This window comes from Mixophyes fleayi, chromosome 3 (genome assembly GCF_038048845.1).
Source record: "Mixophyes fleayi isolate aMixFle1 chromosome 3, aMixFle1.hap1, whole genome shotgun sequence".
In the NCBI taxonomy this organism is placed as follows: domain Eukaryota; kingdom Metazoa; phylum Chordata; class Amphibia; order Anura; family Limnodynastidae; genus Mixophyes; species Mixophyes fleayi.
This window is the reverse complement of record NC_134404.1, coordinates 263394121-263413910: the sequence shown is the minus strand read 5'-3', so window position 1 is coordinate 263413910 and position 19790 is coordinate 263394121. Positions and strand designations below refer to the sequence as shown.

Genomic DNA, 19790 nt, shown 5'->3' with positions numbered 1-19790 from the left:
AGATAATTTCAGTAATTTCTAGACCACTATTTGTTATATTTAGCAACTTCCTCATAACAGTGTCAGTGTCACATGATTGGCAGATGTTGTTACAATCTTTAAAAAGGGAACAAAATCTGAACCAGGAAATGATAGACCTGCGAGCCGGACTTCTGTTATTGGTAACTTATTTGGAAAGATTCTGAGATATTGTGAAATATATTGTAGAATATAATTTAGTAAAAGTGTCAGCAGGGTTAATGAAGGACCAATCATATCTAAAAATATGATAATTAGTTTTTATGATGAGGTAAGATTAAAACAGAATCTTGGTAGTGTAGTTGTGATAGTTATTCTATATTCAAAGTGGTTAGAACAGACAGATGTAACAGTGCAAGCAAACTGATAACTCAACAGAAAGGACCTTATTTTAAAAAGACACATTGGCAGAACAAACAAGCACATTTAAATAAGAACAATAGCGCCTTCAACGCCCTCTTTTGAAGAACAAAGCAAAAGTACAGAAGCAAGTGGGTCATCATTAGGGTGCACAATATCTTTCAAGATAGTTAAAATCTAATATATAAAAGAGAAAATTTGTCCTTCTGTCCTTCTGTCTGTCTTTCTATACAAATCCACATTTTTTAAGCGAAGATCATGAAATTTTGCATACGAGTGTATTAAAACATGACGGAGGCAACTAAAAAAATTTAAAATTGAAATTCATTACGGGGTGGGGGTGGCGAGGGGGGTAACACCTAAAAATCATCGAAAACGACCATAACTCTGGAATGTCTGGAACAATTTACACCAAACCTGGTACACATATGACTTACAGTCTGACAACAAATATTGTGGGGGCAAGACACTCCTAGCACTCCTAAGGGTGGGGGTGGCGAGGGGGGTAACACCTAAAAATCATCGAAAACGACCATAACTCTGGAATGTCTGTAACAATTTACACCAAACCTGGTACACATATGACTTACAGTCTGACAACAAATATTGTGGGGGCAAGACACCCCTAGCACTCCTAAGGGTGGGGGTGGCGAGGGGGGTAACACCTAAAAATCATCGAAAACGACCATAACTCTGGAATGTCTGGAACAATTTACACCAAACCTGGTACACATATGACTTACAGTCTGACAACAAATATTGTGGGGGCAAGACACCCCTAGCACTCCTAAGGGTGGGGGTGGCGAGGGGGATAACACCTAAAAATCATCGAAAACGACCATAACTCTGGAATGTCTGTAACAATTTACACCAAACCTGGTACACATATGACTTACAGTCTGACAACAAATATTGTGGGGGCAAGACACCCCTAGCACTCCTAAGGGTGGGGGTGGTGAGGGGGGTAACACCTAAAAATCATCGAAAACGACCATAACTCTGGAATGTCTGGAACAATTTACACCAAACCTGGTACACATATGACTTACAGTCTGACAACAAATATTGTAGGGGCAAGACACCCCTAGAACTCCTAAGGGTGGGGGTGGCGAGGGGGGTAACACCTAAAAATCATCGAAAACGACCATAACTCTGGAATGTCTGTAACAATTTACACCAAACCTGGTACACATATGACTTACAGTCTGACAACAAATATTGTGGGGGCAAGACACCCCTAGTACTCCTAAGGCTGGGGGTGGCGAGGGGGGTAACACCTAAAAATAATCGAAAACGACCATAACTCTGGAATGTCTGGAACAATTTACACCAAACCTGGTACACATATGACTTACAGTCTGACAACAAATATTGTGGGGGCAAGACACCCCTAGCACTCCTAAGGCTGGGGGTGGCGAGGGGGGTAACAACTAAAAATCATCTAAAACGACCATAACTCTAGAATGTCTGGAACAATGTCTTGGAAGAAATTCCAAAAAAAAGGGGAAATATATTTTTTCTCGATGCACCCGGAGGAACAGGTAAGACGTTTCTCATCAAGTTGTTACTTGCTAAAATTCGAGTACATTCCAAGATAGCTATTGATGTGGCCTCTTCTGGAATTGCTGCAACTTTGCTCCCTGGTGGAAGAACAGCACATTCAGCTTTCAAGTTACCGCTTAATCTGGCCCGAAGTAGAACTCACGTCTGCAATATCACTAAACGAACAGAAAAAAATCAGATTCTGCAGCAATGTCAGGTCATTGTATGGGATGAATGCACCTTGTCACACAAAAATGCTTTACAGGCCCTCAATCAAACACTTCAATTTTTAAGAGGCAATGATTTACTAATGGGTGGAGTCACTGTTGTATTGGCTGGAGATTTTCGACAAACATTGCCGGTCATTCCAAAAGGAACAATGGCGGATAAAATTAATGCATGCCTTAAATCATCACATCTTTGCAGGCATGTACGCACTTTGCGACTAACCACAAATATGAGAGTTTCTCTGCATGGCAACACAATGGACGGTAAGTTTGCTGATCATTTCTTAAATATTGGCAATGGTTTAATGCCGCTTCATCCAGTAACTGGTCTCTACAAACTCAGAGAAACACTTTGTAACACAGTTGTGTCTTAAAATTCTTAAACTTAAAATAACAGTGAAATTTTGGAACAGATTCCCTCAATACTACAAAGGAAAAATCTCCCAGGATTCCCCTCAAACATGGACAAAATAGGCATTAATACGCTGTGTGCTAAGGGCCATTTTGCCATGAACCACCACCCAAACTGCAGTTCCAACCTTTTTATATCCACCACTAATCAAAACAGGATTGTCCACAAATCAAAACAGGACTGTTGGATGAATATGCCATTGTGTTTATTTGAGGTGTATCTAAATATATTTATAGAAACAGCAAACCAAATTAGTTTATAGACTACGTTATAACTAGAGGAACATGCAACAAAAAGCAGGGCACTACAAATGCACGCTCCCTCTGTGTGCTTCAATAGGCACCTACTAGTTTCATTTATTATTATTTATTACTTTTTTTTTTTAGCAAATGCTGTGTGCACAAGACCAGGTTGGACTGGTACAATGATGGCTTCTAAGTGGCACAGAACTTGCTCACCCAATCACATATATATGACCAAAAGTTGCCTAATAGAAAGAAAAACATTTCAGTCTGACTTTGTGAAGGGCAAACTATATTACCGCTTTAAATAAATTCAGATATTTGCAACTAATCAAACTGAAGATGGAATATCCAGATCATTGGCATTTCAATAATTAACCAGCACATCTAATGATGGCCATTATGCAAAAGGCAAAAGATGAATCGGTTAACTTCTTTAAACAATTGGCGCTCTAGGCAAATGAATTAGAGCTGCAAATTATAATAATTTAAAAGTGAACATGATACAAGAAATGAGGATGGAAGAAAATAATTAGTCTGTTTAAGGTCAATGGATGAAGAAATAATGATGATAGTAAGATAGAAATTGACAAGAACATAAAGGTTTAACGGAAAGATTGCTTCATTGCCTACAAAAAAAGTTAAATCAATGCAATGCGTGTAGGCTTTATAGCAAATCATAAATGTAGTGTTAAGATTTCACAAGTGAAAAATATGTGCAAGTAGCATTTGTAATTTCCAAAGCCATGAAGATAGCAATTTCATTTTACACTTCCGGAGTCAATATTTCATGAGAGATAGATTTTTATTGCAAATATACAGTATAACTTTTCTAACTATGAATAATAATAATGTGACACGTCTTCAACTATTCTTTATTAAAAGAATAAATGCATTTTTATTTTACTTAGACAAGCTGAGAGAAGCAAAAATAAATTCAGATATTTTGCTTAGGCTACACGATCTGAGAAGAGGGTAGGAAGATACAGGCTAGAACAAATAGATATGGATGTTTGAACTGCAGTCTGAATCTATTATAACAGTTGTCTCTGCAGCCCATTCCAAAACTGCTTCCAAGCCATTTGTTCCCCTCCCCTGCAGCCCCATGGGTACTCCATTCAGCCATTTAGCTAAGGGCTCCATGGTTGGTCTCACAGGCCTGGCCATTAATTAGGTTGTATGACGCTGAGGAGGAGGAGTTGTGAGCGGGAGGACCAATCAGAAACCACAGAGATTGCGGCTTCTGTGCTGCCACTCACATAACCCCTGCACAGCCATGTTAAAATAGCGAACAGAATGTTGTACACATTTAGGGTGCAACAAAACTTTGTTTTCTTTTTTTTTATACAAATTTAAACATAAAAGAACATTCATCTCCTTACATCACATATTCTTTGATGAAGCAGACAGAAGGAACTTTGTTCAATTCAGGAACCACTAAACAGATTCTAAAATCAACAATTAAAAAATGTAATTATAAAAATAATAAATAAATTACAGTATGGGTTAGAGGCAGGGGAGGGCTGGCAAATTTTAGCCCGGGAGCAAAACTCGACTCTGCAGCCTATTTAAAAGGGATAATAAATGCAGGTGGCCCAATGACCCAGCCCAAGTTAGCCCACTATGGGACCGGCCTGGGGGGCAGATGCCACCCTGCCCCCCAGACCAGCCTGCCCATGGTTAGAGGTAAACCAAAGCCATATATGACTCAGAATACAACCTGTGCTCATATACCCTCTGATGTTTAACAGATTTATAAGGCTAAGGAAGTGTTATTGGATTTTTTGATCATAGAATATTATAAAACAGAGGGGCACTTTGCATCAAATACCAGATAATGAGGCATGAGAGATAACATACTTGTCCATGAGTACATGGACATTTTATTGCATTACAAGTTCTGCTGTTTTAGCTTGCTTTTAGAGATCTGCTTCGGCCTGCAAAGAGGAGGGTATTCATGATTGATTTCCGCATTGCAGCGATAAATTCCCCCACAAAAACTAGTAATTGTCCACATTTCTGAAAATAAAAATATATAGCAGAGGCAACTGAGTTTTACGCTACTGTACTGACGCGATATTGGCCAAGAGCAAAAAGAGTTAACTTATTGCTTCACTGTACCAAATTCCATTGTTGTGTGCATGTCATTTGGACTTTCATTCTATTAGTAGAGAAGAGAAAATTTAGGTATTAAGAAAAAAAAACCACACATAAATAACATATAATTTATATATAATGATGTTATTTTAACATAAATATTCAACTAATAAATTTACCAGGTGTTTCAAAACATAAAATTCTGGCTAAAACTTATCCACAAGTGCTGTCACACTCTAAATATAGACACACAAATATATAGGATAACATGTACTGACGCTAATTAATGATATATACCACGTTATTAATTTATGAAAAATCTTTAACTGAGACAGTACATACAATGTCAATATTTTCAGACATGTAATAATGTGGTATAGCATACAGCTTTAAATAGCGAAAATAGAAAAAATACACATTAACCTATTTATTTGTATATATAAATACACAATTTGACTTATTTTAAAAAGTTAAATATTTTGAAGCATTATTGCATAAAAATGTTTTGGTGGTGTTAACAGAACAGGTATCATGGCGCTAAAAGTGCCTCCATGACCTCTATAACTGGCACTCATGGCAGCTGCCATGCACCCGCTCCTTGAGGGGACCACAAGCTATAGACAAGACCCCTCTGGTGCCTCCTTACTATTGGGGCTCTTGACCACCTGATCTGGTCATAACTGGTGCCCTTGCAGCATCCCCACTTCCTTTTGCCTGGGACCCATAAACACACCTATCATAACGCTGCCCACAACTCCCTTACGGTGGTGGTGCTGCTGTCCACGTCACTGCACATCTACTCGCAAGGCTAGCGCCTCACTCTTGCACTGCACTCCCAATGATCTTGCCTGCTGTTACCATGAGCTTGCACTACTATAGTAACACCGGGGACATTACACAGACACCACACGATTCACTGTAATTTGCACTACTGGTTCAATTTGACTGAATTTGTATATATTTATTAAACAATTTCCTACTAATTTAATGGTACCACTAACCTGCAGTAAGTTAAAATACAGACATTTCCTTATAAAGGTATTTACATTTCACTTACGTGCAAAGATGCCATAGTCAGTAGGAGCTTAGCAGGAGGTTCTGTCAAGAACTTAGCATCACAAATTTGAAAAGTGTTCCAAACAATGTTCCTAAATCAAAAATACTTGCATAACATGCAATAATGATTTCTGTGTATCACCATTGGATATAGAGAAGTCTTTTTTTGTATATTGTTGTGGAAAAGATGTGTGTGAGGGAAATCTTTGTAGACAACCTGCTTACAAGCAACATCCCTCAAGTTACAAGACACACCCACCCCCCACAATTTGAAATAGGACTAGTGACCAGACAAAGCTGCTTCCTCTACCTTGATTTTTTCACGTTGGCTATATAACTACTGGTGAGGAACATCAGGGTCAACCCTAAACTTACTGATGTGTGAATAAGTTACTGATGAGTCAATAATCACCAATGACTTCCCATTCCTCACTAACCCTCTGCCCCATCTCCCAAATCTTTTGAAAGTTTTTGATACTTTTGCACAATCCATTGCAGAAGCTGGTTAAGATTGCCTCTTGTCCACAGAACCCACATTTCAAACTGCCCCTTCTTTATATTGATGTTGTATGAAAATAATAACTACTAATTCTTTAAAGCTTTACTCTCAGACAATATCCTGTTTTGGAAAGGCAAATTATATACAATGGTCATACTCTCTGGCCTTTTATATAATTTTGGTAATCTCAGGTTCCCAGGTCAGCTTTGGTCTCTTAAAACTAAAAATAATTATTTTATCATTACACAAAATGAAATTTGCTGAATTGATTTATAAGTAGCAAAAGGAGCATGAAAGGAGCAACCCTCCTGAGGGTCTTCATGGGAAATCCTGACTTCCCTCCTTGAGGTCCTCCAATCATATACAGCTGGTAGTTAATAGATTGACAAAACTTAAACACTTCCTTAACTTGTAATAAGCCAATTTTTCGAGCTAGGTTTTTGGAAAAATACTCCCCATTTATTGAAATTCTACATTCATTGTAAAACTTGCAGATATTAACATCAGTGTAATTAACAGTACTGGGTGTGGGGTAGGGATTTATCATGTCAGGTACTCAATAATTCTTGACACCATAAACCCTACTCCCGCATTGGGTGTTATTAATTACTCTGATATTAATACCTGTTTCTATTTTGCATGTGTAATACATTGTAGAAAACTTGGTGAGAAGTTCTTCCCTTAATTGCTATGAGAAACTCAAATGCTCTCAATGCTTTCACTACTTTAGAAACATTTAAGATCATGTAATATCGAACTTCAATCACTAAGATATGTCAAACAATTATTTTTCAAAATAGCAATAAAGAATCTAACGCATTAAGTGAAACAGTATTCATGTTAAATCATAGTGGCTACAGAACATTTATAATATCATATATCACTGCAATTCTAGAAGGTGAACTTGGTAGGTCTTCGGAGATTATGGACAGATTATAGGCAACCCAATATTCATGGTTTGCCCACACCTGTAGTTTGTACAGCATTTTAGTGATTATCCTTTAATGCGATGAGTTTACTAGATGAAAATAACTACAACAGTAACAAAGTTAAAATACACTGATAAATGCAGGTGTAATAAAAGTAAGTATGAACAACGCTAATAAATCAATAATCCATCTAATATTTCAAGATCTGCTCTTTAACTTTTACACAGTTAATGCTAGCCCATTAATTATTATAGATGTAATCTGCTAGCTATCCTTAGTTTAGCAACACTAAGGGAGAATTCAATTGACAGCGTTACTAATGTAATTGCTGCGCGTTATTACAGTTAGTATGGTAATTTCAACACTGATTTTTGTCGGAGCTCCCTCAGTTGCAAACAGAAATCTGCGTTGAAATTACCGTACAGTACTAACGGTAATAGCAAGCACCCCACGGTCTTTAGAACAATTCGGGGAATTGAATTCCCCCCTAAATATGTGTTGGTTATTTTAAAGTAATAAACACAAGTATACATTTCCCTTTTTTAAATAATTTTAAAATGATTTTTAATGTTGACTAAGGGAGACCCTGATTTTAACACTCAACCAGATACCCTTCAGGGGCCACATGTGCAGTTCTCTGACCTTTAAAAGGACCACCTATTACCCTGAATCTCAGAACAAGAGCTGCAGCCACAGGTTAAATATGCAAGGAATAAAGCAAAAATAAGAGTTGAGGCTGATGGGGCATATTGGGCCAAAAAACAGTAAAAGCTTGACAGGGTATAACAAGGATGGAGGCTTCCAATCAATGCCCTAGAGCAGGGGTGGCCAACCAGTCAGAAACCCAGAGCAAAACAATATCTATAGGTACTGCAAAGAGCCAACTTTACGTTTTATATGTGTGTGTGCATATACATATAACCAGAATAAACATGCGCATACCGTACACACATACATTGAAAATATAAAATCATTTACAATATCTTTCTAAGCAAAAAAGAAATTATCCAACACTGCCAAAATGTTCAGAATAATCATAAAATCAGCACAGGTGGGAGGGTTCAAAGGTTACACTGCTACTGTATTCACAATCCTTCAGACCTCTTAATGTGCTCCTCTGACCTCTTTACATGCCCATTGGTCATCCCAATACGCAATCAGATCTCCCCACATGCCCCTTACATGTTTGTCAGATATTCCCAAATGCCTATCAGACCTCCCCAATTGCCATCAAAGCTCCCCACATACCATCAGATCTCCCCAAATTCCATCACATCTCCTTACATGCCCATCAGCCTCTTCACATGATTTCAGATCTCACATGTCCATCACTTGCCCAGGCAGAGGAAGAAGGAAGAGTACACTACACTCTGTCCTCCTCCTTCAATGATTGGATTGTCTGCGACACTGTGACCTCCATGCATTGCTCAGAGGATTTTCACAAGACATGGCTGCTCTCAGTCAGTCGAGCAGCTGATTATTTTCCTGTCTGCCCCTGCTGACACCTGGGTGTCTATACTTCATTGATGTTCTCGGCCAGGAGCCACATTTTGTGGCTCAAAGAGCCACAGGTGGCCAACCGCTGCCCTAGAGTGTACCCCACAGCAAACTGATGCTGTACACAATTTTCTATATAGATTCATTAGACCACATCGTGAGTGAGTTCTCTATACAGCGCTGCGAAATTAGTGACGCTATATAATTAGATGCAGTTGTCTACCTGTAATGATAGCTCTACACCCCCCACACACACACACATTCATTAAGGCCAGGTACACACTGGCAATGCATTTTGTGAAGCTGGTAAAAATGTCAGTGACAAAAAATGTCAGTTTCTGTTAATAGTGCTTACAGGTCATAAGCACTAATAACAGAAACTGACATTTTTCCCAATGTTTACCCGTGCTAAACTCATGTGAATAGAGCAAGACGTGTGTTTAAAAAAAAGCAAACCCCACACAGGAGAACGCTAGTAAAAAACATAAGTTAAATATGGCGATATTTGAAACGATGAGTAAAACTTTCAGATCTGTTTACATTATTACTACTGTTAAAAATGTATGCAATGAACGTTTGTGGGTACAAGACCTTAATGACGTCACTGAAAGTGTAAAGTATCTTAGAAGGTTCCCCACTAAATGAAGAGAACAGCAAGTGAGGTTCAGTTTCATGTAAGGATATTATATAGACATAGCACTATATTGACTTGCCTACGTGTGGGGAGGCTAGCTTGTGCAAGGTTTGTACAAAATAGGTATACAAAATTTCTCCAGCATGTCTTAGCTATTGATTTATATATAGATGCAAAAAATGTACTTTTCATATTTATAATTGGTTGAGTGCTGTTTCTTGCTTTTTTTTATATGATATGTTTTAACTTATAATTATTGCCCTAAATGCTTTTTATTTTGCTTTCAGACTCTGAAGGCAATAAGAAATAGGAGGTTATGGGAAGGGTTTAGGTATGATATTTCTAAGGACAAAATGTGAAGGCAGTAGAAAGAGCATATTCTGTGTCTCCAGTCATTCCGCCTTGGCTTGGGTGAACAGTTCTGCTATAAATGCCAGCTGGAGAATGGTTTGAAAAAAATATGCATAAATCTATTTATCTTCAACAAAGCCAGCTGTCATCTAGCCAGTTGTTTATACAACAGTGCCCAAATGTTGCTATACTGGCCAGATGTGAGCATAATCAGGGAGAGCAACCGTAGTCATGTTATACACTTGTAACTCTAGCCAGACCCAATAACAAATTCACATCTAAATAAAGATCTTTCATGTATAAACCCAAACATGCTGGGCTACAGGTACTCAGCTATCTTGGGAATAACAGAAGAATGAGGACAGTCAAAGTCATTAACACATTTGTCTGCAAGCTAAGTTTAATTTTATTTTTACAAATTGGTGATGAGCTGAACTACTGCTCAGTATGGCTCCGCAGTAATAATATAACCCCAGTAATAAAGACAGCTAATATACCCTGCACTGCTGTACAAATAAGCGTTACAACTACAATACCTTTACAGCTGACAACACAAGTGAAAGCTCTGGTTTCTATCAGCCTATTGTATCGTTAAGGAATGGCACTCACATCCAATTATGTGCCACCCTCTTCTGCCAAGAATACCAGTCTCTTCTCTCACATTAAATTATGTGATTGGCATGGGCAGTCCAACCTATTTTACCCATTTACGATCTGGCCATCATCATTCTGTCAGGCTTAAATGTTTTGATCAAAATATGATGTTTTAATTTTGCCAGGTACACACAGATATGCGGTGTTAAGGATAAGCCCTGACAACTGTCTTTCTGTTTTGTATACATATATAGGCATTTATATTGCCATGCAGCTGGTACCATATATAATATGGGATATACCGAGCACAGGCTTATTGCCATGCAGCTAGTACCATATACAATATGGGATATACTGAGCACGGGCTTATTGCCATGCAGCTGGTACCATATATAATATGGGATATAACGAGTGCAGACTTATTTTTTTCTCTGATTTTGTCTCAAAATATTGCCTTATGTTGTCATAACAGCTGTCCATCAAGCCTTTTTAAGGCTCATATGGGTGTGGCTCACAAGTCAGCCCTTGCAAGATGTAAGCCCCTAGAACTAATACCTCATATTTTCATTTGCTAGATACACACAGATATGCAGTGTTAATTATAAGCTCTGACAACAATTCTCTTTATGTTATAAGATATACACTAGTCTGTTTTTAAGCCACTAACCATACAGATCTGGGTGAAATCATGTAATATTGAATAATATCTGGCTTCTGTGATCAAAACACTCATACATCAGGAAATACATGCACTCCAATAGCCCAGATTGTGGCAGAACTTTGTATGTTAATGGGGCTGCACAATGTGTGTGGTCAAAACTGTCCCGATTTCCAGAATTGGAAATGCTGAGAGGTATGAAAGTTTCAAGCAAATGTGCTTCAGCACTGCAGGACTCTAAGCATTTACAATCCTTAGATATGATGTGTCTTGGCACTGTTATAGTCCTGAGTTAATAGCAGAATCACATTGGTAACATTCTTAATACACCTCTCATGTTATACCATAGTCGCTTAAAGCCTAACATGCTTTCTTTGCAATGGCCCAGAACTGCACTGCTGGAAGTGTCATAATGTATACATGTATCTAGTTTTGCTATCATCATCCAGTGAAGTATACTCTGCCCTATCACAGTATTATGCTTTCCAGATCAGCCTAATGTTATAGAAAAAGGTCATGTCTGCTATTGTTTGTCAGCTCACAAGACTTTGTCTAACTGATAAAAGGAAATAATTAGTATACAATTGACTTTTTATGACCTCTGTGCATGCAAACAGCTCCCACAGAATCACAGCCTAACAAAATTTCACCAGACAGCAGCATTCAACCAGAACAAAGTCAAATTACTGTATATGTCATTACTGTCAAACTGATGCAGACTGGTCATAGCTGATATATGAACCAGACTCTAGGAGCACTGGATTGCACTTTCTTTACGTTCTCTGCATTCCTTATTTTCATCCAGCTAGATAAGAGCTTAAATCCCAAGTAGATATTGCAATCTCTATTGTACCGCTGAAAATAGCAGGCAATTATAATGTGACTTCATATAAGTTCACTTGTGGGGTTTTTTAAGCTCTATCGATGATAATACAAAGCAACTGGCAATTTTATGTTCAGCATCAATTTGTTTTTCTCATAGAAATGTGCACATTATATTGCATGCTGCAAATGTTTTATTCATCTAAGCTAGCAAACCAGTCAAATGAATCTATGGGGCACTTATTCCATTATCAGCTTCTTCTTTTATAGAGCACATATTAAAGTGGTTAGAACTCATAGCCTTATAGCCTTTGCATCAATTAGCTTCTGGAGGGGTCTGATTACATGTTTTACAGAAAGACAATTAACATTGTTTACTAAAGAAATGACCCGACAAGAAGTGAGCGATGAATGAGGTGGACACTGATCCGAGGATAATGTATGCATGAAAGTTATAACTGTTATATACATGTATAAGGTAGTTTGCTCATAGCCTAAAGTGTTTGTATTAAGTGAGGGGGTTGTCAGACATTTGAAACGCAAAATGCTTACAACCTATGCCAAACCTGGGATTCTAAACTCCATATTTGAAGGATGACAATGCATTTGGCTAGTTTATCAAACTGTTTTAGGTGTAGACATTTTAAAAGTATTAAAAGATTTTAAACATGCTATTTCATCTTAATCTTTGCCTGGACCCAGTAACTTCAGACCACCTCCGTACAACCCTGGGAGGTCACGCAGCGCCAGCAGCACACCTGAGATCAGAGGAAAAGGGTCTGGCAGTCTCCCTCCTTCCGCCATGGGAAAGAGCTGGGTAATTCCAGCAGACTTCATTAAAGCAACACTGTGGTCTATTTTTACACTTATATTTGTGAACAGGCATTCTCTATCATGGTCCTTATTAAAATCAAAAAGAGCAACAGGATAAGAATAGAAATCTCTCTGCTGCATTGAGTTATTGTTCACACCTGACACCCCACCACAAGTAGCACAGTTGCAAGGTATTTACACTTAAGTTAATTTAAAAAAGTATATTTCAATAAACAAGCTTATAGTCATAATTATAAAAAAAAAACAAAAGACATGTAGGATTTTCTGAATTTAAAATGCATTACATTTTTATATCCCACATGTAGGAGTGAGGTTCCCCAGAATAATGAATGTGTTGTACTAACTCTTGTACCCAGTACTATGCCTCCGAAATACAGGCATTCTCTTCAAAATCACAAAGCCTTTGTGCTTTCAACTACTACTCTTGCTTTGGTTACTATTTTTACCTGTCTTGTGCAGTGATTTCTTAGGCATGGAAACCATTAGAAACAAGCATGAATGCTAACTGTGCACTTGGTCAGAGGTTAGTTACTAGATTACAGTCATTCTGCACAGAATGTCAATGAACTAGAAATGGGCTCTTGTTACAATGTTTAGGCATGCAGAAAACATCTAATCAATGAACACTATAACTTGTTTCAGTTGTGAAATATTCATAGCCCTTGGGTACCAGGCAACATTTGAGGTATTTTTTGAATATTGTCTAATAAAGACTATAGCGTTTGTGACTGAAATGTGCAGTAAGGCCCTATTTTCCAATTTGACTCTTAATAAGATGCATAATTGTATGATTTACTGCTGATAAAATCATCAAAGCTTGACATATAAAGTAATTTGCCATGAGGCTCTTGATTATTTTCAGAAACATGGGTTTACGATCGGAAAATTAATTTCAAATAAAACCTATCTGGCAGATTGCCGTATTCTGTGAACTAGGCCTACTCCATAAAGACCAAAAAAGCACAATTAGCAGCAGGATTAAAACAGGTTTTCTTTGCTTATGGCTTATACAAAGGACCAGCTAATTGGACCCCAGGAAGTTAGCTGCAACCTTCCCTCTGAATCGCGAAACAGCTTGGACTTTTTTTGACAGACTTCACTGCCCACCTAATTTCTGTTATATTTCATTGTCCCTCACAGTGATCAAAGCAACTCATGTTTTTTTATTTATAAAAATCACTTGCTAGGACTCACTTTTTACTATTTTCTGAGACTTACATCATGTTCTTTTCGTTCCCACACTAATGCTCAATTTTATTTGATTCGATTTATTAATATTTGTACATAGTCTGATCTTTATTTTTCTTCTTACAATCCTATAAGCAGGCCCTAGCAACGTACAACTGTTGCACGAGGGAATGTACAACATAATTCCAAAGGCTAAAAGCACAACCAGGTAAATCACCATCTGTACAATATCTTATACCTGCCTACAAAATAAAACACAACCGTCCCTGATGAAGTGCATATGTGTGACACCGATTCCAACCAGAAATTGGATTTACAGTGAACAAATGTCATCAATGCAATTGTTTGGCATCTGTATGCATTAATAATGAGCGTTGCTTGCTAGACTCTCTATAAATTGAATGGTTGAAAGTTCTAATTAATCTGAAACTCCACAAAATAGTGATGTTTTTATGTGATATTCAAAGCACCACAATGGCAGAAGTTCACTCAATTCTGAAATAGATAGGAGACCTGCCAAAAAAACTTGTCACATATTAAAATAAATTTGCTCTGCTGTGCCAGCAAATGATAAATGTTTTTTTTTGTAATGCTTAATGTAAATATTAAATACAGACTGTGTGTACATATAATAGTAAATCAAAAACATGGCATAACCACCCACTAGTAAAATTTACCCCATATGAACTCTGTGGTTACAGATTGATGAGTAGCATTCAGTGTGCACACACACACACACACACACACACACACACACACACACACACACACACACACACTTACATGAAAGGTGAACATCTGCTATTAATATCTTGGAGACAGAGGTGCAAAATAGCAGTTTTATGTATGTAACCTTGGGTTGTTCATTGTGTACCTGGAGTTACTGACAGGCAAATCTGCAGGCAGCTCCAGTGGACATTGCACAGTATCCAATCATTATCATCAATATGCACAGCAAGATATTAATATTATATATATATATATATATATATATATATATATATATATATATATATATATATATATATACACACACACACACACACACACATATATAGTGATAAAGCATGGCATTCACTGGAGTCTCACACAGCTTGACTGAACCATTTCACTGTTTATTGTCAGTTGTCAGGGTGGCTTAAACAGCGGTGGTTACAGCAGACATTTCCAGTGAAGCATCACAATTCTACCACAATTCTACCTCTGGCTAAACAGTAGTTCCCTCACTACTAGCCGGCCACTAACTGGCATCAGCGGCCCGCCCACAAATAGTGTTATTATACTCCACCCTAGCACTATAAACAAATCACAACAAACCAATCACTACACCCATGCGATACGTGTGTGTGTGTGTGTGTGTGTGTGTGTGTGTGTGTGTGTGTGTGTGTGTGTTAGAAGAAGTACCCAGAGGTAATTTAACCCTGTCTGTAGCCTGCTCCTACAAACTATAATCATTGTTCTGTTCGTCTGTTCGGTTAAGCAATTGGTCACCCCTGCACAAATTGTGATGAAACCAATGCGAGGTATTCCAGTTGGATTTGAGCCTTCCACTGGATGGATTTGAACAAAAATGTCACAGACTGGTAACATTGGATCCCGGAACAGATATTAGGGGGTGCAGGTCCTGGTCGGACCTCCCGTTGGTGTACGCTGGGCAGAACTTTGACCCGGGGAGCCTGTCCTTGGTCTTCCAGTGGATGGATTTGGATGACATTTAATAAAAAAGAAAAACTACACTGGACAGCCACTTCTGGGGTGTGTTGGAAGAACTACTAAGTGGCTAATTATTTTTAAAAGGTTGACAAATATATCCAACGCACTGATAACTTAATAACTTTAAGTTTTAAACCGAGTCAACGTCAGGTACTTCAACTAGTATACACATACACACATAAATACATAATAATAATTCACCAAAATGTGTTAATCTGGTTAAGAATCATCACTCTATATGCTAAATTCACCAAATGGATAGAATCCTTGTCTCCAGACATAAGACAACATACCTCACAGAGCTACATGTTCAGCTGCACTGGAGCTTCATATGGTTCATTAGAACTCAACTGTAGTACACAGGGCAGATCTACTGTATTGACCAATTGTTCATAAACTTGACACTAACGTGAGTTTAGCCTGACACAAAAATGTTTACACTTTTCATATTTGTGGAACCATTTGTTTAAGCCTTATATTCAAAATCAGCAGCCATGAAATACACTTCTTAGTGTGTCAAATATAAAATAACTCCTATTATTTGGCAGAAAACAGTAGTGCCCTGGGCCTTCAGACAATTTGCATTTTAAAGAGTTTGAAAAAAACAAAACAAAAGTTATACACCCAACAATGAATCTTTGGCACACCTAGTGCCTGACACATGTGGGGGAGTGAGATACAAATTAATAAGTAAATACAGAAAGTCTTTCAACTACTTGTCCTTAAATTGAATGCAAATATGTATAGATTTTTTTTCTATTTACAACACACCTGTTATTTAGGTTTTGATTACAAGAAACTGTCTGGGTTTTTGATCATGAGAAAATCAACGCTTCATGATAGCTATAATTTAATACTTTCTCATAAATTTAGACTTGGCACTTACTTTGCCAAAATAGTCAAGAATCTGGAAACCGGGCGGCAGCTGGGAATAGTCTTGGAGCTCCTTCTTCAAGTATTGCTCTAATGTGAGAGCAAGGTGTCCCAGGCCTTCTTGCATTTCTTCACTTAGATCTTTGACATCTGAAAGTACAACAGGGTGGGGAAAATTTGTGGGAGACAGGTAAAATGTGGGTCAATGAGTGGGAGGAATCAATGTAACTTAAAAATATGGAAACAAACTAAATCACTTGGCTAATTTATGGTGAATAACATCAAAATATTAAAAATGGTGTTTTAAAATAATGTATCTTTAATATGAGTTACTAGAAATAGAACATAGGTGAAAATAGATTCCAAATGACAACAAAACATTTTATAACCAACCTTTATTACTGAATGTCAAGTAAATTGTCACAAATCCCTCTACTGTCTGCGCTAAGAGAAGTTGTTGTAGACAAGAGCTTCACCGTTAGCAACCCCCTTTCCCATGGAACCAGATATGCTCACCAGTACTGAGTTGTCGCCAGAACTTAATCTCGAGCAGTGATAACTTAACTCAAGGGGGTGGACACCACAAGGGACTTGGGAGCAGGTTGCAGAGCAGAGATCTCTATGGCAATAGGGATGCAGAATATACCTGGACCAGGTTCAGTAAATAAAGCAAGTTGCAATAGGATGCAATACCAACCTCCACCAGTATAACAACTTGGCAGCGTGGAGTAGAAGATGGGCAAAATGCCAATTGTGGCCTGTGTGGTAATGGCGCTGGAGGGCAATACACAGTACAAGGGACAATGCAGAGACACGATTACACTACAAAACTGGAATGAGTATCACAGCTGACACAGGAAACTCCAATGCAGCAAATAGCGGCACCACGATCATGTGACTGGGAAGTGGTACCACGGAAAATAGGCAGAGTCAAATTGCAGGAAAAAGGGTCGATCCAGCCAGCTATAAACGTAATAGGGATCACAAACAGTAAGGTTAATCCAGGCAACAATATACATGGTAGGGGGACGCGAGCAATAATGTCAATCCAGGCACCAATCAGATTTACACTTATCCATGCACTTTATTTTTACTTACCATTTTTGTTTTTAGCACTCGTCACGTTATCTCTAATTTTAGAGACTTCCCCCTCCTCACTATTATTATCTTTAACTTTTATAACCTTATCACTATTCCTACATGCATGTATATATTGTCCCCTAAACTTTAATTTCAATTTATCATGGTCATACAGTTTGTTTATGTAAAATTCCTTGTCCTCAGATATTTTCTCTTCATATTGCTCTAACCCATATAGCTCTCTTTCATAATAAAATAAAAACATCCTTTCAGAACCCCACCACTGTATAACATTAGTGACTAACATTCGATTGGCCATTATAAATGTCAATCACAAAATACATGAGATGATTGGCCATCCGGAGTATATTAGACTTGGCTCCATCCTAGACGTGTAATTTCCCATGATTAAGCCTAAGTGGCGAAACGTACGTCGGGTCACGTGTGACGTATGATGTCACACACCGGGAAGTGAGAAGCCGGTCAGCGGAACATAGCCGCGATCGTGCTACATATTAAGGCAATGCTACTTTCTTTATATTAACTACGCTAAATCTATAGATGACTATACAGTTCTGGGACAATTAGAAGCTCTAAGAAACTAGGACTAATCACTAGTAGTTTAACGCGGTTATCTTTGCAACATTCTCATACTAAGAGGGAATTATGCTAAAAATGCCACAGTAACTGGCACAATTATAAATGATCAGATTATCTGGCTAAATACCTAGCGGTTTTAATGGGTTATCTCACCCATACCTAATAGGATTAGAGTGTATCACAGTGAAAACGCCATGCTAATAGGCACAAAGATTTAATGATACACTCTTTCTACCCAGATAACTTTAGGACTAACTGCTAGTGATCTATATGCTATCTCTGCAACACATCCATATTAAGAGGGACCTGGTTTATAAGTGCCATTTCAACAGACACAATGTTAAAGGGTACCCTTTGTGTATACCATTTGGTCAAAACACTCAGTGGGCTCAGTTAATTAATATACCCATGCCTAATATAATTAGAATGTTCATATATATAATGCCATGTTAACAGGCATATTAACTTGATGACACCTCCCATGTATGTTATCAGACTTTTTTGGATAGTGTTTAGCAGGCTTCTTTGAACCTGAATCTGTATAGCGCATGTAATTATATACTTTGCAAATTGCCTTATATGAAGTGAATGCACTATAATAATGTATGATAAACACAGCACACTAATGAATATGTGAAATTCCTGTGATACAAAATAATAGTGAATATATTCTTCCTACTCACTAATTAAATAAACAATTTATTGACCTGCTTTCTGGAAGGATTCTTTTAATTACCTTTTCTTCTTTTATCATTCGCCGACTCTTTTCGATACCAGGATGTATGTTTTTAATATAATTTAAATAAATTTTGTTTTTACATATAGAGAAGGGACTGGAGTGCCTCATTAACCAACCTCTTTCAAGTGATCTTTGTCACCACTAGCTGTCTTTGAGTTATATTCTCTAGTTAGGAGAGCACCCCCTCATATCAAACCTCTTTATATTTTTTGAGGTAGAATCCACAAGAATGTCCTGGCCTTAGAACGGAATGAAACCTTTCTTTTTCCAGCAATCAGGAGAAGTCAGGTCACAGGCACAGGTCAAAACCGGGTTGGGTACGTGTTAATGGGGACGAGAACCCCGACACGCATGTCATCTACACAAAGATTTCGATTGCTCTAAAAAACGAAGGCAATCTAAATAGAATAAATTTAAAACCGAAGATCCAGCTTTCCGACGGCAGCGCATGCAGACAGCCAGTCATTCCGATGAGGCAGCTGTCCGGCACTTCACTTTGACGTCAGTGCGCCGTACATTCATGGTAATTTAAAGTGACAATGTTTGGACCTCACAGGCTTACTGTTTAAACACTTAGCCTGCGGGGTTCAAACATTGCCACTTTAAATCGAAAGCTTGAGAAAGAAGAATATATTGTCCTCTTTTCTATGCTTGTTGCTCACTACCTGCTCCTATATTTGGTCTACACCATAACACACATTTAATTTTTTTCAGAATGTATAAGCTTTCGTTTTCACTATGGAAAGGAGGGGAATGATTTAAGGACAGGAAGGGAAATAATCAATTAGTGAAGCAATTGTGATGAGCTGGAGACTGTCAGGTATA

The 19790-nt window shown here is 37.9% G+C and overlaps 1 protein-coding gene across 2 annotated transcripts in view; it reads right to left on the bottom strand.

The window, feature by feature from the left end:
* The window catches only part of SMYD3 (SET and MYND domain containing 3), a 636859-nt gene that overhangs the window by 467954 nt on the left and 149115 nt on the right, over positions 1-19790 (bottom strand). For both annotated transcript variants that reach the window (XM_075203549.1, XM_075203551.1), the window contains exon 5: positions 16560-16696. In XM_075203549.1, coding sequence (XP_075059650.1) covers positions 16560-16696 — 137 coding nt within the window. The remainder of the gene's footprint in view (positions 1-16559; positions 16697-19790) is intronic.